A 23,791-nucleotide genomic window follows, 5' to 3' on the forward strand; every position below is an offset into this window, starting at 1 on the left:
AGTGTTTATAGGAAACAAGAAAGCAAGCTGGCATTGTAGTGGTTCTGTCTCACTGGCACGGGTGGTAAGAAGGAACTGAGGGACAGCTGGGTGCACTCTGCTCTTTACACCCTCAGGTGGGAGTGTGCATGAGGGGAGAATACCTCAGGTGCAGGTGTGGCTCCAACAGACATTGCTGGCAAAAAGACTCTAGCCTCAGGCACATGCACACCAAGAATGGAATCCATATGGACAATCACTCAAAGAAGAACCTTTAGTTCATACCGAATGTGGTCAGAGGCTTACAGGTACTAGTATAGCACTCATAATGGAATGCCAAGCTTATATTTACCTGCACTCTGTCCCATTAAGGCTATGCCCTCTCCCTTTAAGGGTTTGGAGTTCTGCTGATGAGGTTAAAGTGAACACAGTGGGGAACAGGACCAGCTCCAGTTTTCTGCCGCCCTAAGCGGCAAAAAAAAATCACCACTCTTCGGCGGCAATTCGGCGGCAGGTCCTTCCCTCCAAGAGGGACCCGCCACTGAATTGCCGCTGAAGACTCAGACGTGCCACCCCAATAGTGGCCGGAGGGCCGCCCCTTGGTATTGGCCGCCCCAAGCACCTGCTTCTTTAGCTGGTGCCTGGAGCCGGCCCTGGTGGGGAAGCAAGATGTGATCCCAGGAGGATTGCTCCTTCAGTGAGATTGAACATTTACAAGCTGTGTTTGTTTGGGGGGTTGTAGATATTATGTTTAATAAAACCCTAGTTTTAAAACCATTCCTGGTCTGGGAGTGTAACATGAGAATAGTCACTCCTAGACTATTATCTCATCTCATTTGCCTACTTACTCCCGTGTTAGTAACTACATGCATATCTCAACTCCCTCACCTTTTAGCTATTTTAATTACTGTTAAGGCAACACTTAGTTTTGAAATAACATCTGGTTCATAAACCTTGCAACTCTTTTCAAAGCCACTTAGTGCTCCATGTATCTGGCTATTCTGTCAGATAGCTATAACTCCCTAATCTGAACTCACTATGGATTCATTGCACACCAAATTCCATCAAAATCTGAGCTTGTTGAGCAGGAAATACTGGCTGATTTGAAACAATAGATATCACTGTGATGTAACATTCAACTAAAATTAGTTCCAATAAATATTGGAAGCCTCATTCTAATCTTGAAGCCCATGACAAATTCATGTGAGATAAGATATGATCAGATGTGAACAAGTGTAACAAGAACATGATGACCTTCAAAACACCAATCACATTGTCATGGGGTTTTATTCTATCTGTAAAAATAAAGATGAAAATGAAGATGCTGCTGGAAGACTACTGTAAATACAAAACCTACATCTTGTGAATGACAGTAAAAGACTCATTTGAGTAAAATCCTAATGAGGATTTTATTTATTGACAGCAAAAGTTTGTCTAGTATTTGTCTGGAAGCCATGAGGGATCCACACACTAGATCAATTATATCTAATTTCTTTGACTTGTTTTAAAACTTAAGTATATTATGTGGGGAGACTTTAATTTAAATTGGTTATGGAACCCTAATAAGCCAATAGATACTTCACTAAACAGAATCAGGTTTGTTTGAAATGCAAACATTATCTTAATCAGCGCAGGTGGATAGATTAGATGAACCCCATAAGACCTTCTTCAACCTGACCATCCATGAAATCATTATGTTCCACTTTATACAATGGATTTTGTCAATAGCCCAAGAAGGATTAGAATATATTTTCTGTAGTTTATTTGTCTAGGGAAATTCTCAGCAGATGCAGCTCCTGGTTTCTATCCAGTTTTCCAGCTGTATGGACTGAAGCTTTTGGTTCAAGTGACTTGCACAAGATCTCACAGAAAGTCTGTGTTTCAAGACATGATCTTGCAAAGTGCCAAATAACATGGAAGAAGTGTTTGTGCCCTGAACTCCCGGTGATATTGATGAGAGTTGAGGTTGCTCAGAATATCACAGGACTGAACTTTCAGCTATGGGTCCTTACTGGCAATCCTGCATCCACTGTGGGCACAGACCAGATGAACTTGTTGATGTCTTTCCACTTCTTGTTTCTGTCAGTCTCTAAAATGTGGTTCCTACAGTTTAATAAAACTTTTATTTATATTGTCCATTTTTTAAATACTGGGCAAATTTAATTTGGAAAAGTGACAATAAAACTGTTGGGAAACTACACGAGTGAATAACTGAAACAGTTATTTGGAAACAAAAGACCATGTCTAATTTTATGAAATACCTAAATGTCAGGTGGGTTATACCTCTTATTTTTTGTTACTACAAACAATTTCCCAATTGTTTCACTCAGTACTCAAGTCCAACTAAATTACATTGCTATTATTTAGTGCTATTCCATTTTACCAGAGCAACTAAATAGAAAAAGAACCTAATCAAATTCAGAATGGTTCATATGAAGTCCATCTGTTAAATCAAAAGAGGACTGAAAGTTACAAGTTTCAAACTCAAGACAAGATTAAACAGATTTATAGCAGGTTTCAAGCTAGTAAAAAGGATGGATTGCTTTTATTCTAGTTAATTGGTTTAGATACAGTCGCTAGGATCATGAACAGATGTATCCTTAAGCTTTGAATATCACACTGATGCTTGAATTAGCACTGTTGGTATTAAGCCATCCATTCTTTTTTAGATCTATATGATAGCTAAATACAGGGAAAACAAACCAAAAAAATCACAATAGTTGCACAGATATTCCACCCAATAATGCAGTGTGCTGTGTATTGCAATTGTTAGTGCACTCTGCTCTACTAAATTAAAACTTAATAGATTAGATGTCTTGTTTAAACCTGGTTTTGAAAGATAAAAGATTAATCCTTATATTGTATAGCTGGGTTGGCTCTTTAGAGGCAAGAGACATATTCATAGAGGTCTTGTTTATAAAAGGATTGTCTGCTGTCTACCAACTCTATGTCTGTCACTGTGTTTAAGAAATCTGTCAGTACATACAATCTGAGATCTAAACATGTCTAAATATTAAATCATAACACAAACGAAAATCTGAAAAAAGGGTTTGGGGGATTTTTTGTTTTGTTTTGTTTATTACAGATGCTCTTACACAGAGATTTATCTTCCACGGGAGATGCTTCACAATATTGTTTCATGGAAAGGGTGGTTTGAGGGTTTACAAATGGCATCAATTGCTGAGAGAGAGAATTCTGGTACCTTTTCGAAGGGATATTGAAGTCTATCCTACAGTAACTTGTGGAGCTCCCAGAAATCCTTGAAGTCGGAATTTGTATCAGAATGTCTCATCAGAAAAGCTTCAACTATGATTAATTTTTGTGCTCTCTTTATTAAGTACACAAAAGCATCATATTAATAGCCCTGATCCGGTGGGTGCTCAGCATCCTGTATTCTCACTGAGAGTGATCAGCACCTCACAGGACCAAGCCCTCAGTGAAGTGAGTAAAAGCAAACTAGAAAAAAAAAATCATTCAAAAATGCCTTTCTTGATAAAGCTGTTCCAGATTAACAGGTCTCCTAAAACAGGATACAGCTGTCTAAACGTCTGTTACCAGTGATAAGACAGAAAGAAGACATGTTTCTTAGCTAGAAGATTTCTATTAATCCTGTTAGCATCTTGCTATATTACTATAATACGTTGAACCATCTCAGATTCATGGATGATATTGTGTTGATTACAGAAAATACTATCAAACTACAGAAAATGCTATGAGATCACAACACAAAAAGCAGCCAAGTCGGACTGAAAATTAACTGTTTCAAAACAAAATTTATGCAGTCTGATACCTTGCCAGAAACCCAAATAACAATCAAGGGAGAACAAACAGAAGAAATTGGGCAATATGTCTATTTGGGCCAAGAAATGAACATGCGCCACGATCAGAAAGGGGAACTCTTGCGAAGAAAGAAAGCAGGTTGGTGTGCATTCAATTCTATCAAGGATGTTCTCCAAGGGAAAAAATCAATAAGGCAACACGCATCAGCCTCGTCAACTTAACAGTACTGCCAGCAATGTTGTACGGCAATGAAACATGGGCGCTGACAAAGACAGAGGAGCAGCAACTGTCTGTCTCAGAGAGGGTGATGGAAAGAAGAATTCTGGGAAATTCAATCCTCGATCAAGTCCCCAGTGGAGTGATCAGACAGCACAGTGGAGTGCAGGACGTTGCTGTTGAGAGCAGGCATAGTAAAATGCGATGGGCCAGACATATAGTGAGGCTCACTGACAATTGATGGACTGCAGCTGTCGCCAACTGGTACCCACTGGAACTGAAACGGCCACTTGGCCGACCTCCATAGAGATGGGAAGATTTTATCGTGAAAAGACATGGCTGCACATGGAGAAGGAAGGCCAGGATATGAGAACAATGGAAGACGTATTGTGTCGGCGTAATCTATACAAGGGCTGAAGGACTGATCGATTAAGATGATCAAGGTGACATTGAACTATTAATCCTATATATGCTAATGGGCATTTTTTTCTTGTTAATATGCTTGAAAGGGGGACAGTCTCCATACAGAGTGGTCTGAACTTTCAGAAGATTAGTTTATACACAGGGATAAAATCCTGGCGCTGCTGAAGTCCATGGAATTTTTCCAATTATTGGGCCAGGATTTAATCCCAACCTTCTGATTCCAAATATAGCTGGGTTGACTATATACTATAAAATACAGGGGAAAAAATACTTAACAAGTTTCAACACAATAAAACTCATAACGTAAATACCTTATCAATGGCTTTTCCGACTCGGGAAACGCTGCTGTGAATGTCTTTATGATCTGAGGCCAATTTCTGAACTGTGTCTTTTATTCTTTTACAGCACTGTGTCATAACAAGGGAAATGGTCCCTGACAAGGCTCCATCTTGGTCTAAGCAGAAGACAAGAAAATTGATTACAAACTTTATTATAAACAAATGATAATGCTAAATCCTTCCCAAATAGGTGAAGATAATAAAAGATGAAAATGGTACTGGAAGAGTGAAAAGCTCTGGAAAAAAAAAAAGTCAAAAGCCAATCTTTAGAAAGTGTAGGCAAAGTATCATCAGCTAAACACCGTTTAAAAAAAAATAAAACCTATAGGATATGGGATAACTTCATTAAGATGCCAGTCCCGGTTTTGCTATGGCAGGTACAAATTCTCCTGAATGGAATAAGTTTTTTTAAATTGATGAATTCAAGGTTAACGATAAATTGGACTTTCTAGTGCCTTTCACCAGAGGATCTCAAAGCACTAACATTAAACCAAACCTTCCTCACAGAACGTACTGGGGTATCATTTCTACCCTCACCGTAGGATCAGCATTCATTTGTGCAGTTCTTTGAGGATGTACTAGGGCTAGGCATTACATTATTGTATGCGCGCACACGCACACGCACACACACAGTCCAGAATTAGAACCTAAAGACTCAATTCATTGTTGCCCTGTACCTTTTATAGCTATGTATACCAGTGCAAAGTGAGTGCCCAGTATTACCACTCTGATTTGGTAGCATATTACATTCAAAACAAAGTGCAAAGCAATACAATTCAGGTTCTAAATCTTCTAACTCACAATCCCATGTCTAAGGGCTGGTCTACACTACGGGGAAAATCAATTTTAGATACGCAACTTCAGCTACGTGAATAGCGTTGCTGAAGTCGAAGTATCTAAGATCGAATTACTCACCGTCCTCAAGGCGCGGGATCGAAGTCCGCGGCTCCCCTTGTCGATTCCGCAACTTCGTTCAGGTTGGTGAAGTTATGGAATCGATACAAGCGCGTTCGGGGATCGATATATCGCGTCTAAATGAGACGAGATATATCGATCCCCGAGCAATCGATTGCTACCCACCGATACGGCGGGTAGCGAAGACGTACCCTAAATAATTAAACCAACAGATCTCAAATACTGATTCAAAGAGCAGAGTTGGGCCATGGAGCACAAGCTGGTGGTCCACAAAGAACTATCTCGTCACACTGTGCTGGATTTCCTCATTTCCAGTTGCTAAATCACATGTGACAGCTAAAAATACATTGTTCCTTTCCAGATAGTCCATTGCATCAGTTTCAATAGCTGCCACAGGAATGTTATGGGATCACCCGTTGGAGGGGAGGAGGCACACTCTATGTATAAAATAATAAATATGAAAATGTTTGAGAACCCCTAAACTTAATCCTAGTATCTCTCAGGCAACTCACACTGTCTATGCCTCAGTTTCCCTATGGGTTAAACAGTCACAGTTGGAGAAATGGACTTTTTTTCTTCAGTGTTCTGCTTCAGTCCCACTTTCGGATCCCAGATTCAGGAATACTTTCTCCTCCAGTCGTGTCAGAACCTATTGCTAATGAGAGGATTTTTCTCATCACTGCTTCCGCCCAGATCATTCTACGAGTTACATCACTCAATCAGGCACATGCTCAAGTCTGTGTTAAAATATCCCTTAGGTAGTGTACACAGTGATGGCTGAAGTAAACAACCAGTTCAAGAATAGTTTTCTTAACAGTCCTAGCTTCCCATAAATCCTTCCCAGGAGAAATATTTAAAAGGATGAGATCCTAATAGTTCCACAATATTTAATAAAACAAGGATCAAGAAGCAACCCCTAATCTTAATTCCTATTCTTTTATCATTCTACGTCCTGAATTACTGTTGGTTGGAGCAGAGTGTTACTCAGCCAGTTTCTCTTCTGATATTTCAGGCATTACAACATGCACAACAAACTGCCATCACAGGAGTTGCAAGTGTGGCGAGAGGAGAAACAAAATGCAACTACCATGATAAAATGCTTTTTGAGGAAAAACCCTATCTAAAGATAGTTTTAATTAAGATACATTATAGCTCAAAGATATTTCATCATGGAATAGAGATTATAAATTTTAATTCTACAGTATGCGACAATATATTCATGTAATGTTCAAGAAAAGTTTTGTAAATGAGTTCCAATAGTTCATGGATTAGGGACCCAATCTAATGGGGTTCCACAGCCTTCTGTTCAGATTATTTAAATTAATCTTTCTATCTACCCAATGGGACTCAGTGCTCAGTCTAGAAGATACCATCGGAGATGCTTAGTTTTGCAGTTCTCAAACTGTGGATTTGTGTCTCCAGAGATAACATGCTTGTTAACAGCAAAAACGTCTTTAAATAAACAAATAATATATAGAGGTGAGACATAACAGACCTCAACCCTATTGTCCCTCTCCAAATATGTGTTCACAGAGTCAATCCCTTACCTCTCTCTAAAAGTGCAAAGTTTCAAAAAGTTCAATGAATAGAAGGTTATTGGGGGTGGAATAGATCTGGACAAGGAGAAGAAGTCTGGAGATAAATGTGAGAAGTGATGGACATGTGCTTGTTTTGTTAAAGTATTATATGTTTGCAGTTGGAGAAAAAAATCCAGAATACTTAATGTTGTTGTTTTAGTTAAATAAAACAATCTAAATGTCTGTCTGGTGATGTTCTCCTAATACAGCATGGCAAGAAAATCCTCCAAATATTAATGATTAACCTGTTGATTTGGAAATAGTTCACGTCCCAATGACTTCATAAATATCTGCTTCATTACCTTTGATAAATGAAATAACCAAACAATCATTCATTTTCTGATATCGCTGTAAAAGTAATCTGAAAAGTTTTCAAAATAAATCTGTTTAAAAATGTATAGTGTATACCTTCCAAAAATGAAACCTACATCTATCTCTGAGTTGTGAAGAATATGTATTAAGGTTATAACAACCAACACGAATGCACTTTTATGTAGAAAAGCCATGATTAAATCAAGTCTTCCTGACTAGTGATTTAAATCAATTTGATTTAAATCAAATCCACCCTGGATTCAGTACAAACTAAAATTTCATACAATGACTTGTTTATACTACTGTATATACTATACATTGAATTGTAGGTACAATATTTATATTCCAATTGATTATAATTATGTGGTAAAAATGAGAACGTAAGCAATAAGATAAATTACTAATAACAAGAACAAAGCTTGAACACCTTGTCCTATTTAAAAAGTTATAAACAACTAGTGAAAATTAAATTGGAAATTTTGCTATCCAAAAAGCTTGCTTTATAATGTCCCCAAACTGTCTGAAGCTGCACAGTAAACACCTCTTACTTTATTCCAAAGTGTTTACTAAGCAATGGCAATATTCACATTCACATTGCTCATTCATTAGGTACCAACAACATACATGGCCCTTTTCAAAATATGAAAAAAGATAGCACCAGCCTTGCTAAAGGTCTAGAAAAGAAGCACAGTGGGGACACAGTCACAGAACAGTAAAGACATACAAGAGTGTTTTGTTTTTTGAATAGGTAAGAGGCTTGGATCCCACAAAGGGATCCTTCTAGGCTGATCTTTCTGGCTAAGCAGAACCTCACTGAGGTCAATGAGACCCACTGTAAGCAGGAGGGTCATACCACACAACTCTCCTTGGAGGATAAGAGTCTTAATTTCTAAGATGTATATTTTATTGATTGTCTTTAACATATCGGTGCGTTTCAAGGTACTGGAGTGCTTGGTCCTACAGCTCATATTACCTGATGTGGAGAGAATTTTGAGCCCTCACCAAGCTGTCTTTCACAGAGGCCGTAGCACATGCAATCAAGTACTTGCACTGACCACATCTGTTCAAATGGCTTCCAGAGAAACCTGAAGACGGGTGCTGTTTTCATTGATCTAACAGCGGCGTACAATAAGATAGGGCACACTGGCCTGCTCGTGAAGGTATCATGGGGTCCTGCTACCTTGGGTTACAGGCATCGTTGAACTGTTCCTCCATGATAGGCAGTTCAGAGTCCATATGGGGGAGAAGACGAGTGCTTGGAGACAACAGAACAATGGGTTATCCCAGGGCTCTGTGCTTTCTCCAACCCTGTTCAACCTTTACATCGATGACCTGCCAACAACAGAGTCACAAAAGTTCATTTAGGCAGACGACATCTGTTTCGGTACCCAGGCCTGGACGTTTCATGAGCTTGATGCCACCTTAAACCCGGACATGATAAAGTTAGATGACTATTGTAAGACTTGGCACCTCCAGCCAAGCATCATAGAAACAATCTCCACTTTGTTCCATCTTCATCAAGCCAGCGCAACCTGAAAACTGAATGTTTATCTGAATGGTTAGATGGTGAAGCATGAAGTAGAACCGTTCTACCTAGGTGTGACCTTACATCACACACTGAGCTACCATGCCCATCTGAAGAAGACAGCAGCTAAAGTTAAGAGGTGCAACAATCTTCTTAGGAAACCATCAGGTTTGTCATGGGGTGCTCGTGCTCCAACTCTGTGGACGTCAGCTCTTGCCACCTCGAATTCAGTGGCAGAGTACTGCACACCAGTTTGGAGTTGACCATTACACACCAAACTGGTGAATACACAGTTACACACTGCCAAGTATATAATCTCCAGCACCCTGCGTCCGACTCCACGCCCCTGGCTCCCAGTTCTGAGCAATAATTCTCCTCCTCCTATCAGACGAGAGGTTGCCACTGGCCAGTTACTGGAGAAAGTAGGCGCCAACTCAAGCTTGCTGCTGCACAACCACCTTTTTAAACCACCAGCTGCACGTCTGCCGTCACGTTGCCCATTATGGTTTCATCTGCCACGTCAGGATGTTAGGGTGGTAACACTCTGGCCAGAGGAATGGATATTTGTTATAAATCCCAACCAGTCCCTCGTTGCCAACCCCACAATTTGCCCGCCTGGTTTTGACCTGCCCAGGTGCCAATGGTTGAATAGGTTCTGGATCGGGCATGGTCTCTGTGCAGCCAACTAGTATCACTGGGACCTTCGTAACAGCCCTTTGAGCAGCTGCGGCACAACACAGCCGACGACGCACATTGTCGATGAATGCCTGCTGACCAGGTTCAGCGGTGGCCTAGAAGAGCAGCATCACACCACCGAAGAGGCCATCACTTGGCTAGACAACTATGCACACGCTAAATAATAAATAAACATACAAAGTGCTGGCCACTTAGTCAAACCGTTTTGTACAACAAAAAAATTCTTTGAATTGTGGACCGATAAAAGAGGGTGCAGAAGGAACAGATTTAATTTAATTTTTACCTGCCTGGACAGCTTGAAAAAAATATGAGGGATTATTAAAAACGTACTTCCAAAGAAGAAGATTCTCTAAAGAATTATTTTCTGGTAGATAATGCCACTAGGAATTTCTGATCCATCAACCCTTGAAAAAATGTACAGCTGGAACAAGAGGATTAACAGCTGTTTAAGAACTTCTCACAGAATGAAGACTCTACTGCCTATATTGGACTGGACTTCTACAAATACCTAAATTGTAAGATCATCAGAACAGGGCCTGCCTCTATAGTCTCTCTGTAAACTGCCATATATAAATAACAGCCCTGATCCTGCCAACATCTAACTTTACTCACATGAGTAATCCCACTGACATCAATGCAAGTAAAGTTATGCAGCTGCATTTACATGGGACTAGAACAAATACAACTCTTGGATTCTTGAGCACAGTGACAGCAAATACGGGACTGGGAGCCAGGAATGCCCAGATCCTAATCACATATCTATCACTCACTTCTTCTATGGCAGTGGGTAAACCACATGACTTGTCTCACCACTCCCTCCCATTACATGTATAAATACTGAGTTACTTACCTCTCAGGGATTTTGCAAGGTTTACATGTTCACGTTTAAAAAGAGCTGGTATATGACACGCTGAAAGTGCTAAATATTATTTGCAAATATAATACTTAGGGGGCTATGTTTATCTTCATCTGAAGCCCCATTAAATCTAGCCCAGAAAATCCAATAAATCTGTTGTTTATGTCACCCAGCCTGGCTTTTATGACTGCTCTTTCAATAGCAGTGACTAATCTCATTATTACTCAATGCAAAATAATAAAGATATAAACATATTGACAAATATAAAGATGACACAGCAGAATCTCCTAACCAGGAATAAATGTTTTTAGTCATTAAAGAATGAGTAGGCGTACCCAAAATGGACCAATGTCTGTCCCAACTCAGCCCCACAACCAGAAGTCCTAACCTCCTCCATCACCCAAATAAGTCTATGTTTATGCTACAGTTAGATCCAGGATAGCAACAAAGTTGTTTAAGTTCAGAGGGTAGCAGAAATCTGCATATTTTCCCTGAATGAGCATGAAGAAGGATTGCTTCTTTCTTTTAACTGGTCAGGGAAACAGAAAAATGCCCCTGTCCTTGCAGCATGCAGAAGTTGGTCTAATAAAATATATTACCTCACCCACCTTGTCTCCCTACCCTAGCAGGTCAGAAAAACTCTGCTAGAACCCCACACTACTACTAGCAACAATGGTGCTCAAATACTCTTGTTAGCATGTTGTTAACTATAAAGTGTGGACAGGGTCTAAATTTAAACATGGTTGTAACCTCTTCACTAAACTGCTGTGAGTCACATTTCCCCTTACAAGGGCATTTAATACCATCTCAGAAACTGTAAACAAAGGCTTGTTTCCCTTTATGAACACTGTATAGGCAAGAGAAAGGAAGAAAAGGAAAGAAGGAAGTTTGTCTAAAAACAGTTTCCTTTAACTTTTACATGTTTTGACTGGCTGGGAATTTTCCCCTTTTACATTCTGTTTATGAAATCGCTAATTCATTTTCCTTGAGTGCTTAAAAATCACAGCATCTGGGGGTGATGAGGCCAAGACGGGGGGGGGGGAAGACACCGCAGCCCCAGGGAGTTGTTCCAAATGGGGAAGGGGCGATGGTGGTAGTAGTGGTGGTGAAGGGGGCTGCTGGGGCTGGGAAAAGGGGGCCCAAGGAGAAGCCAGACCGGGACTTTGGGGGTAGAGGGGGGAGAAGCTGGGGGCTCTGGCGCTCTGTGGGGACAGGGGGTGTGAGCAAACACAGACAAAGTGGACCCCCAAAGCTTCTTAGAGATATGTCTTGGGAAGGGGTCTGAAGAGAAGCCAAGATTGGGGGATCACTTGAGCGAGTGGCCGAGAAGCCGGGATCGGGGAGGGGAGCAGATGGGGGACCAAAGAGAACCGGGATGGGGGGGTGAAGGGGCTGAGAAGCCGGGATCGGGGGAGCCTGGGGAGAACTGGGATCGGGGGGCGGAGGGGGGACTAGGAGAACTGGAATCGGGGGGCGGAGGGGGGACTAGGAGAACTGGGATCTGGAGGGGTAGCCTGGGGAGGGCTGAGGAGAACCGGGATCTGGGGGGGAAAGGGGGCTAGGAGAACCAGGATCTGGGGGACAAAGGGGGGCTAGGAGAACCGGGATCTGGGGGGAGTTTGGGGAGAACCAAGATCTAGGGGGGGAAGGAGGGCTAGGAGAACCGGGATCTGGGGGGGAAAGGAGGGCTAGGAGAACCGGGATCTGGGGGGAAGGGGAGCCTGGAAAGAACCAGGATCTGGGGGGAAGGGGAGCCTGGAAAGAACCAGGATCTGGGGGGGGGGAAGGAGGGCTAGGAGAACCGGGATCTGGGGGGAGTTTGGGGAGAACCGAGATCTGGGGGGGAAGGGGAGCCTGGAAAGAACCAGGATCTGGGGGGAAGGGGAGCCTGGAAAGAACCAGGATCTGGGGGGAAGGGGAGCCTGGAAAGAACCAGGATCTGGGGGGAAGGGGAGCCTGGAAAGAACCAGGATCTGGGGGGGGAGAGGGGGCTAGGAGAACCGGGATCTGGGGGCAGTTTGAGGAGAACTGGGATCTGGAGGGGAAAGAGGGATTAGGAGAACTGAGAACTGGGATCTGGGAGGAAGGGGAGCCTGGAGAGAACCGGGATCGACGGGGAAGGGCAGCCTGGAGAGAACCGGGATCTGGGGGGGAAGGGGCACTAGGAGAACCGGGATCTGGGGGGAAGGGGAGCCTGGGGAGCACCGGGATCTGGGGGGAGTTTGGAGAGAACCAGGATCTGGGGGAGAAGGGGCACTAGGAGAACCGGGATCTCGGGGGGAAACGGGCGCTAGGAGAACCGGGATCTGGGGGGAAGGGGAGCCTGGGGAGCACCGGGATCTGGGGGGAGTTTGGAGAGAACCAGGATCGGGGCGGGGGTTAGGAGAACCAGGGGCGGGCTCTCTGGCGAGGCTGAGGGGTAGCTCCCCCCGCAGCTGCCCGAGCCCCGGCCCGGCCCGGCGCGCCGCACGTACTCTCGCTCTGCAGGATCTCGCGGCGCAGCCCCCCCGCGTACTGGATCAGCTCCTCCAGGCTCCGCTCGCAGAGCTGCCCGTAGCCGGAGAACTTCTGCAGCACCTTCTCCAGCTCCCGCTCCACCGTCACACACTGATCCATAGCGAGCGAGCGCGGCGGGGCCCCCGCTCCCTCAGGCCGGGTCTCCCTGCTGCCGCCGGGCTCCCCGCCGCTCGCCGGGCGGAATTTTGTTTGGAACTTCTACCTGAGGCTGGCTGAGCAGTGTTATTGTGCAGGCAACGCACAGGCAGCCGGGGTCCTCAGCGGCAGCGGGCGCACTCGCTGCGCAGGCACTGTACTAGGCACCCGGGGTCCTCAGGCAATTATTGTGCAGGCTGCATGGTAGACAGCCGGGGTCCTGAGAAAAGCTCCATGTAAAACAGCTGGACGATGCGCTGAGGGTCGTCGGTGGCTTTGTTACTCCGGGATCAGGGACGATCGCTCGGATCCTTGCTTAGTGCGCGTGCTCTGGTTGTACAGGCGGTTGGAGTCCTCGGTGGAATTATTCTTCAGGCACCGCTCCAGGCACCTTGGGTCTTCGAAGCCTATGATCGGGTGGCTAGGTGGGGTCCTCGGCTGGGTTGGTTTTCAGGCAGCCCCATAGACAGCAGGGTTGGGGGGGGGGGCTTTGCTACCGTTCAGGCTGCTGCCGCTGGCGGAGATGCGGGGGGGGGGCAGCTGCTGTGGCGCCTGTCCTGGGGGCGGGGCTCGGGGGTGGTGGCAGGAGCCGGCTGGCTGCCCCCAATGGGCGAAGAGGCGATTCCCAGGGAGAAGGCTGGTGGCTTGGGGGAAGACACCCCAGGGCGCAGCCCCCACCCATCTCCTGCCCCTGGGTAGGCAACGGGCTTGCTTCAGCCAACGTCAGGTGTGGGAGCATGCAAGGGAGAGGCGGCGAGGTACCGGGGGCGGGGGTTAAGTGCTGTATCTGCAGATGTAAATGCTCAGGTGCGCTTCTGAGGGGGAAATTTAGGCAGCTCTGCTTCCAGCTACACGCACGTTGCTATCGAGGTAATAGTTGCCCCTGAGGAAACTGTACAGGCAGTGACCCTGCACGGGGTATGCGGTGTCGGTGGGCTAAGGGGATACCTGTGCAGCAGTACTGGCTGTAGGGAGAAGGCTTAGAGGTGGGAGGAAGGGGTTGATTGTGCTTGCTGCTTTCCTGGGTTTTGTGACTGGCCAGTAGCCTTTTTCCAGAAGAAGCTGGCACTTTAGCTCAAGAAAAAGGCATTTGAGGAGTCCTAGAACTATGACTTCACCCAGGATTCTGCCCAAATAGAAGCATCTTGTCTTGAAAACTAATAGAAGATAATACCTGTTTAAAGTATCTTCATCTCCACCACTTTGCTTCTGTAGCCAAACTTACCACCTGCTTTGTCTAGTCAAGCTTTAAAGATCTTATTTCCATCTCTGCAACACCCTCTTGAGGATGTAACTAGATCATTTCATCTTATTGCTGTTAGCTTTGTGAATCTGCATGTAGTTCAGTGTTCAGAGCTTTTTCAAACAGCAGTGGTCTGGAATAAGAGCAGAATTTTGCTAGCTTTTATTGTTGTATTCAGAATCCCATCCCAGCAGTGCAACTGATCAGAACTATGTCACTTTAACCCTGCTACTTGGAAAAAATCCTGAGCGGCAGCAAAAGAAACTACTGGAGAGGGAAATGGAGGATAAACTAGTAGAACAACTTTAAGGTTAGGGGCTGGTAGAGAGAATGCTCCTTTTGCAGGGGAAATGTATGGGGAGGGGGCTTCAAAACTGTCACACACCTACTAGCAAGCAGCTGACAAAAGATGGAGCCCTTGAGTAGGGTAAAGGGACAACACCATGGTAAGCAGCAAGTTGGGAAGGGCAGTTGGCTTTTCAGTAGGTCATTAAGTTGGCCAGTGAGCTTCTTCCTGTCTTTTTATTTCGGACTCTGTCTAATGAGTTTAATCTTTTGACTAGTTGGTATCTGGTAAATTTTTCAAACCCTGCTTTAAAACTTCGTCCCATTTCTTTAACATCACTTACTCGGTATTCACTGTGTTTCCACTTTTCTGATGGGGAAACTGAGGCACCGAGCTCCTAAGCTCTGTCTTCTGTGGCACCATAGCTAAATCTTATGGTAGGAATCACAGATTATGCTTCAATATTAATTTACTCTGTCTTCATGGAATACTCTTCATTCCTATGGCTAACTGAATGTAAACTTAATTATTATTTTCAATTATGGATTTTTTCAACTGCACTATCAAGGTTGTCCATCTTCCTGGGCTTCTGCTGTACTACAGTACATGCAAATGCTTCACATTAATTTTTTTCTTATTTTTAATTTCTGTAGTGAATTATAAATTGAAGAAGTCAGCACTGGTGCAGTGACAACATACTAACTAGTTAGTAGTAGTAATAAGAATTTTTAAAGAGCTACTTAACTTATTCTGCTCCTGATTATGCCAGTTGGGCCTCAGCTCATGTACAATGAATGTTCAGGATATTGACGACTAAAATTTTGGAGGAGAAAAGAACAAAGGTACATTAAATACAGTAAATAGAACAAGACCAATAGGAATACTGCATTGTTGGAATTAGGAATTTTGCTCCAGTTAACACTGCAGTGGTATAGTTAATATTTGCTGATACACACTTCTGTATATGCACTTCCATATTCACAGTCAAGGTAGATTTGTTGAGTAGCCACCTATAATTCTTCCTGTTAAGTTGGCCTCTTATTCCTCTGTATGCAGTTACCAAACAATTTCATAGCTATGGCCATGTCTACATCTAAAATTTTGCAGCGCTGGTTGTTACAGCTGTATTAGTACAGCTGTATAGGGCCAGCGCTGCAGAGTGGCCACACTTACAGCAACCAGCGCTGCAAGTGGTGTTAGATGTGGCCACACTGCAGCGCTGTTGGGCGGCTTCAAGGGGGGTTCCGGGACCGAGAGAGCAAACCGGGAAAGGAAACCAGCTTCGCCGCGGTTTGCTCTCTCGGTCCCGGAGCCAGCCAGCAAACCGCGGGGAAGGAGACCTGCTTGCTCGGGGTTCCGGGACCGAGAGAGCAAACCGGGAACGCCGCGGTTTGCTCTCTCGGTCCCGGAGCCACCCAGCAAACCGCAGGGAAGGAGACCTGCTTGCTCGGGGTTCCGGGACCGAGAGAGCAAACCGGGAACGCCGCGGTTTGCTCTCTCGGTCCCGGAGCCAGCCAGCAAACCGCGGGGAAGGAGACCTGCTTGCTCGGGGTTCCGGGACCGAGAGAGCAAACCGGGAACGCCGCGGTTTGCTCTCTCGGTCCCGGAGCCAGCCAGCAAACCGCGGGGAAGGAGACCTGCTTGCTCGGGGTTCCGGGACCGAGAGAGCAAACCGGGAAAGGAAACCAGCTTCGCCGCGGTTTGCTCTCTCGGTCCCGGAACCCCGAGCAAGCAGGTCTCCTTCCCCGCGGTTTGCTGGCTGGCTCCGGGACCGAGAGAGCAAACCGCGGCGTTCCCGGTTTGCTCTCTCGGTCCCGGAACCCCGAGCAAGCAGGTCTCCTTCCCCGCGGTTTGCTGGCTGGCTCCGGGACCGAGAGAGCAAACCGCGGCGTTCCCGGTTTGCTCTCTCGGTCCCGGAACCCCGAGCAAGCAGGTCTCCTTCCCTGCGGTTTGCTGGGTGGCTCCGGGACCGAGAGAGCAAACCGCGGCGTTCCCGGTTTGCTCTCTCGGTCCCGGAACCCCGAGCAAGCAGGTCTCCTTCCCCGCGGTTTGCTGGCTGGCTCCGGGACCGAGAGAGCAAACCGCGGCGTTCCCGGTTTGCTCTCTCGGTCCCGGAACCCCGAGCAAGCAGGTCTCCTTCCCCGCGGTTTGCTGGGTGGCTCCGGGACCGAGAGAGCAAACCGGGAAAGGAAACCAGCTTGATTACCAGAGGCTTCCTCCTTCCACGGAGGTCAAGAAAAGCGCTGGTGAGTGTCTACATTGCATTACCAGCGCTGGATCACCAGCGCTGGATCCTCTACACCCGAGACAAAACGGGAGTACGGCCAGCGCTGCAAACAGGGAGTTGCAGCGCTGGTGATGCCCTGCAGATGTGGACACTCTCAAAGTTGCAGCGCTGTAACTCCCTCACCAGCGCTGCAACTTTCTGATGTAGACAAGCCCTATGAGTCAGTAAACCCAGTTGAGATGTTTCTGGAGCCTTATCTCCATATATCCTGACTTTCACACATTGCTTGTTAGCTTGTTTTTTAATAACTGTGGTCGAATAATGACATGTATCCAAGGCTTTAGAGTGATTCTTAAAACACTGTTAGTGTCTGTCTAAATTGTAAAAACAAAATTATGCTTTAATTATGTTGAGATGACAGTGTAACTGAATCCTTTGATGATTCAATTTATACCACAGACAGGATCATGGAAGATATGTTTCTTAAGAGTTAGCTTCAGAACGTCACAAATTTGTGATAGCACACAGTGCTTGCTGGAATTTGTGTTGATTTGTGACTATTAAAACTGCCAGTAAAACAATACAATGATATCTTGCCTTTGCACAATATAGATTGTGCTATTGAAATTCCATTTAAAAGGGTACTGTTAACTGGGGTGTCTTTAAAACTTTTTTTATAATTTTCATTTTGTATATAGTTGCATCTTAAAGGCTTGGAAATACTACTTTCCCTGTCAGTTAACAAAGTTTTGGGTTTCTTTATCCGATTTCTCAATGAACTTTAACTGTATTTTGGTTAATCTAACCCATGAATTCTTGCTATTAGTTCCAAACTAGCAGCAGGTGGAGAGTGAAAGCAATTCTGATTATTTGTCAGTGGACAGTTCAAGACTTCAAATTTGGCTATGTGACAAAACATGGTTGTCCCCGTTTTCAGGTTTCAGTCCTGTTCTTTCAGGTAAATAACAATGAAAGATTGTTGCTGTAACTGTCTAAATGTTTCTCCATGTTCATTTTTGTACATAAATCAGATTCCACGTTATAAGTAATAGAGTACTCTCTTCACACTCACAGTACTTGCTTTTTTGAGTACAGGAAGAGTTTTCTGACCATTCACAAGTAATTCTGCGAAATAGGTGGTTAGAATTAATTTTAAAATGGGTTCTTTGAAAATACCAGTATGTGTCTCACCTTTCTTTGGTCCAAACAGTCTTAACAATTGAATTAGGGACTCTTCCTATATATGGGGGCTACATTTGAAAAAATTAGGTTGTAATTCAGCAAAGTTGATGGTTGTATCTAGCCTATAATCAGTACAGGTAGGGCCAATTTAGGTTGGAGAAAATGAGTGGTGGAGGAAGAGGGCTGTGTTAGGCTAAGGCCTTGTCTACGCTACAAAGTTTTGTCTGCAAAAGTTATGCTGTTTTAATTAAAACCACTGTTGCATGTCCACACTAGCTCCTTGTGTCAGTAGAGTGCATCCACGCTAACAGCTCTTGCATTGACACAGCTATCACAGAGCACTGCTCTCTATCCCCCACTGTGCAACTAGCCGCAGGGTGCTTTGGGAAGGGTTTGCTATTCCTGATGGGGCAGGTACTGCATCATATGATGGTTTCTCAATCCTGTTGTTCTGGGGCATTCTAGTAGATTGTCAGCTGCTTTCCCAACTGAAGTATGGGGCGGGGCGGGGGGAAGAGGAGAGTGGTGTGTCTGCTGCGGGGGAGACAGCAGGCTGACTGTCCTATCCTGAGGCAGGAGAAGGAGGATGCCCCTCCCCCCATCAGCCCCTGGCTCTGCTTGGCATAGCAGTCTCTCCTGAAGCAGCCCACTCTGCCTGCCTATGGTTCTATGATTCCCTCCAAGTTCTCCCACAGCAGCCTCAGGCGATGGCTACACTGGCGCTTTACAGCGCTGCAACTTTCCCGCTCAGGGGTGTGGAAAAAACACCCCCGAGTGCTGCAAGATACAGCACTGTAGAGCCTCAGTGTAAACAGTGCCGCAGCTCTGGGAGCATGGCTCCCAGCGCTGCAGGCTACACCCGTAGAGGATGTGGAGTACGTGCAGCGCTGGGAGAGCACTCTCCCAGCACTGGCGCTGCGACCACACTTGAAACTTCAAAGTGCTGCCGCAGCAGTGCTTTGAAGTGCAAGTGTAGCCATACCCTCAGCTGCGGTGAGCGGTATTCTGAGCAGCTCTCTGAGCTCTCCCTGCTGAAGAATATGGGCTTGTCTACACTTACATTTTATAGTGCTCTAACTTGCTGGCTCAGGGGTGTGAAAAATCACCCCCTTTAGCGCAGCAAGTCTGAGCATTTTAAAGTGCTAGTGTAGCCAGGCTCTGAGCGATGGGAGCTGCATGTGCAGCTAATCTCCTTGTGGAGGTGGATTACTAGGACTGTTGGGAGAGCTCTCACACTTCAAAGCACTGCTATGGGAGCTTTCCCATGGCAGCACTTTGAAGTTTCCAGTGTAGACCTACCCTCTGTCAAAGCAGCACAGAAGTCCTGAACTTGCAGCAGCAGTCTGCCTGCTGCTCTGTTCCTAGTGCAGGGCAGAAGAGGAGCATTCCATGTTAATGATTTGCTCTTTGTTCCCAAAAGGGTGCAGCATGCTCAGCTGTTAGATACTTCCTGGAGCTTTGAGAGGGGAGGGGCGCATGCCTGTGGGGCAACAGAGATCAAAACAGTGAGCAGAGGGGTCATGGCAGGCACTGTGGAATACTGGTCCTGTTGGGATCCAGGAAGTGGGTGGGCAGAAGCCTGCCCACTGCTAAAGGACCTCCCCCCAGCCTAAGGGGAGAATCCACAGATCTGGGGTTCCATATGATTGTGGGGGACAACTAAGGAGATAACAGGAATGGGAGTGAGGTTACAGGGCTAAACAAAGGGAACCTGATGATACCAAGCAGAGAACCCCAGACAGCACCCACTGCTCCTCGAAGGTGTCAAGGGAGCTAGTGGACACTGCCCAGAGGAACTCTGCCCAGATGGGTGAACGGACTAAGGAGCAGAAGTAGGCCCCACAGTCTCAGGAAACCCCGTTGGCTAACCTCCTCTCCCTGGTTTTGTAGATGGCCAGGGCTAGGAGGAGGTTGACAAGGAGATCCTGCGACTTTGTGGGGCCATGGATAGAGAGAGCGCGTATATGAACAGGTGAGGGGAAAAGTGCAACCAAAAATGTAGTAATATATCCAAGAGGAGCTAGAATAGGGTGGAAGCCAGTTATGTCAACAAATAGCAGCAGTGTCTGCACTGACCCTTTGTTGCTTTAACTTTGCCCCAAAAAGCTTTATGCTTTTTGTTGAGGTGGTCTTATTTTGTCAGCTAAAAGTAGATTTGTAGTGTGTACACCTCCCCGTTTTGTCGGCAAGAGCTGCCTTTTGCTGACAAAACTGTGTAGTATAGACAAGGCCTAACACAATGTGATGGGGGATACAGCCTAGTCTCTGTCTGCTGATAGCCCTCTGCTTCAAGGGCTCCTCCTGCTTCAGTTCCCCTAACTGGGCCACATAGGTGCAAAATGGAGTTGAAAGGCTCCCCACAACACTTCTGCCTCAACTACTAAAGCTAAGCCAGATCCTGATTCACAGGCCCCTCTTCTTCTAACCTTCTTGCTCTACAGAGAAACATTGGTAGTCTCCACTTCTTTGCAATGAAAGTTTAATTCAGTTACCTTGCTGCCCAGTCTACCTCTGGGCTTTGATAGAAAATCAAATTTTAAAAAGTAGTGTTGTCTGTTTCCTTACTATTAGGACAGTCATATTCCAGAGTTTCATATTTTGGTGTACTGGCCAAAATATCAGCATGTGACTATATGTGAACAGCCAGAAAGTTGAACTACAAGCCTAAAGAAACTATTTTAACCAAGAAACACACCCAGTGGTGTTGGGGGAATGTTGGGAATTTAACTTTGAGGCTATTGGCAAAGTTATTGCTGTTCTGGTTCACTTAGTCCATTGACAATAGGCAAATGCCATATTAGAGACAAGCATTGTGTCTCTGCACCTACCGCACCTCCTTTAATTGACAAACAGTTTTGCTGTATGGACTCTTATTTTAATTAGTGCTGTGTGCTTTCCAAATTAAGGAGGAGTTGGACAGCCCCTACTCCCTAAAACCACAAAAGCAGCTAGGGATACAACATATGAGCAAAGTGTTCATATGATAATAAGTCCACTGCTTCTTAAAAATCCTAAACAAACTTTTAACTAAAATTAAACATGGTAGGTGCCTCTTGCTTTCCTCCCACCCATCGCTCCACATGTCTGAGCTGCTCACTTTAGATAAACAAATAGATTTAGTCAGCTAGGTTCTTATATGTGTCTCAGAAGAAGTAGGGCTTTAAGAGGGATTTAAAGGTGAAGAGGGTTGTAGCTTTGCAGACCAGTTGCAGCATAGGTACAAAGAATCTGTTAGGGGCCTGACATCAGGTGATGTTGAACATGCTTTCTGTAATACTGTTAACATTTTGGTCCTATCTATGCTAGTAGCCAAACCATTTTCAGTGTGGGCAGGGGTGTGTGTTAGGGCTAGTCCTGTTAGTGGTCATTACAGCAGTGAGTCAATTTCTCATTATTTAGATGGATCCTTAGTGCATGGAAGATTTGACAGAGACCCAGAAATTATACTTCACATTTGTCAGCTTGAAAAGTTTTGTAGACTGTGAGATGTTATGAAGAAATGCGAGAGCATTACAATCCTTCCCTCTCAGAGACTAATGTTAAAGTACCAACTGATTCCTGGCTACATTCTGTTCAAGCTGGTCTTCCCCCATGTGGCTCAGTATTTAGCAAAACTATCTCATAAAATCAGTTTATCCTTAATTGTCCAGTATTAGAGCGATGTGATTCACCCTTCAAATCTTTACTTTTGACTACCCCCTCACAAATGTACATAGTAAGAATAAAGGATTATGACTTTCAATATAGGGAGTAAAGTTGACAAAGCCAAAAGGCTCAGCTGGTGACCAGCTACCACTAAAACCAATTAATATTGACTACCCAAACTCTACTCAGCAAGTACATTGAGGATAAGAGTGGCCATGTTCAAATCTGGGGAATGGTATCTATGATGTCAAATATCAGTGGGGTAGCCATGTTAATCTGGATATGTAAAAGCGACGAAGAGTTCTGTGGCACCTTATAGACTAACAGACATATTGGAGCATGAGCTTTTGTAGGTGAATACCCACTTCATCGGATGCATATGTTTGTTAATCTATAGGGTGCCACAGAACTGTTTGCTGTGGTATCTATGGTGTTCTCATTGAGGGAGCCCTGGCTGTGAACTAACTAACTTGCACCAGAAATTAGGTTGGTTGTGTCCTGAGACAGCTGTTGCTAGACTTTATTTTTCTGCTGGCCCTGCTATTATTCAAGGAGCCTTAGGCCTTGTCTACATTACACAGTTAACAAAACTCTCCTATTCTTCTGACAAAAGAGAACCACCTCAATGAGAGGCATAGAGCTTTCTGAGGCAGAGTTATATCAACTAAGTATCAGTGTAGACACTGCCTTTGGTTATGTTGCTATAATGGGCCTCCATGAGGTGTCCCACAGTACCCATCCTGACCACTCTGGTTTGAACTCTTCTGTGCTGCACTCAGGTACACAGGTATCCACACTTCCCCTTTTTAAGGCCCAGGAATGTCATGAAATTCTACTTCCTATTTTCTCCCCAGGGACAGCTCATGCATCTTCCCAGTTGACCATGGGGGCTCCATGCAGCGAATGGTCTCCCACTTGGAGCACGCCTGAATTGTTGGATCCTGCTGGCACTGTGGGGAGAGATGCCTGTGCAGTCACAGTCCTAGCTCTGCTTCAGCTGTAGGAACTTCAATACCTATGGTCAGATATCTCATGGCTTATTGGATAAGAGTTACAAATGGAACATGCATCAGTGCTGTGGATTTGTGAAGCTTTTCTTTTCATGCAAAACTTAAATGGGGGGCCTAAGCTGCCTGACCAACTGATCTAGGGTGACCAGACAGCAAGTATGAAAAATCAAGACAGGGGGTGGGGGGTAATAGGAGCCTATACAAGAGACTCAAAAATCAGGACTGCCCCTATAAAATCGGGACATCTGGTCACCCTAAACTGATCTAACTGCATGGCTTTTCTATAGTTAGGCTGGCAAAGATTACATCTTTATTGGTAAATGTCAGTTTCACCATCCACACACACTGACAGAATTGCTAATTGAAATGTAAAGAGGCAATGTAAGAAAAATCCTGCTTGAGAACTTTAGAGTTTGATTTAAGGATATATACTTTGTATATTTTGGCATGTGATGTTGACAATTTGTGTTTTAATGGTTATATAGACTTTACTTTTTGAATCTCAATGCCTACTACCACTAAATAATATCTGATGCCCCCCATTTCCTGCAGTTGTGAAAATTTCAATAAAATGCTTAAACATTAATGTCAAAAGCATTAAGTCTATAATCAGTCACCATAGAACTTCCCAGTAATGTCCAACCGAGCACCTACATTAAACTCAAGCTCAGGCAAATCACTGGGGTGGGGGTTTTTTATCTCTGGAAGCACTTAGGGCCTGATCCTAGGGAGCAGCAGCATTTGGGTTGCTTGTTATCACTTTTCCTGAGAGGAATAAATCATGTGAGCTAAGGGGGAAGCGTATATTAATCTCCATCAGACAGAGGCCGCCCAAGCCAATGTGCCATCCTAGGCAAAACTTCAGTTTGCAGCTGAGCCTCCTCACACAAGGACAGCGGATTTGCCCTCCCTCTATCACAATGAAGGAG

At 44.9% G+C, this 23,791-nt stretch overlaps 1 protein-coding gene and 1 long non-coding RNA gene across 4 annotated transcripts in view; one reads left to right on the forward strand and one right to left on the reverse strand.

The window, feature by feature from the left end:
- Positions 1-13,392, reverse strand: part of RMND5A (required for meiotic nuclear division 5 homolog A) — a 38,100-nt gene extending 24,708 nt beyond the window's left edge. Inside the window, exons 1-2 of the mRNA XM_030563090.1 lie at positions 13,092-13,392; positions 4,710-4,852 (exon numbers count right to left, since the gene is read on the reverse strand). Of these exons, the coding sequence (XP_030418950.1) occupies positions 4,710-4,852; positions 13,092-13,233 (285 nt within the window). The 5' untranslated portion in view covers positions 13,234-13,392. The remainder of the gene's footprint in view (positions 1-4,709; positions 4,853-13,091) is intronic.
- A 330-nt stretch (positions 13,393-13,722) lies between these two features.
- On the forward strand, positions 13,723-23,448 carry LOC115651855. 3 transcript variants are annotated; one of them, XR_004000467.1, is made up of 3 exons: positions 13,723-13,996; positions 17,852-17,983; positions 22,707-23,448. It is a non-coding gene; the product is annotated as an uncharacterized LOC115651855 (long non-coding RNA). The 3 variants fall into 3 exon arrangements; XR_004000469.1 differs by having other exon boundaries at positions 13,725-13,964; XR_004000468.1 differs by lacking the exon at positions 13,723-13,996 and adding an exon at positions 14,004-14,958.
- The last annotated feature ends 343 nt before the right edge of the window (positions 23,449-23,791 follow it).

The sequence above is a fragment of the Gopherus evgoodei genome, chromosome 5 (assembly GCF_007399415.2).
Source record: "Gopherus evgoodei ecotype Sinaloan lineage chromosome 5, rGopEvg1_v1.p, whole genome shotgun sequence".
In the NCBI taxonomy this organism is placed as follows: domain Eukaryota; kingdom Metazoa; phylum Chordata; order Testudines; family Testudinidae; genus Gopherus; species Gopherus evgoodei.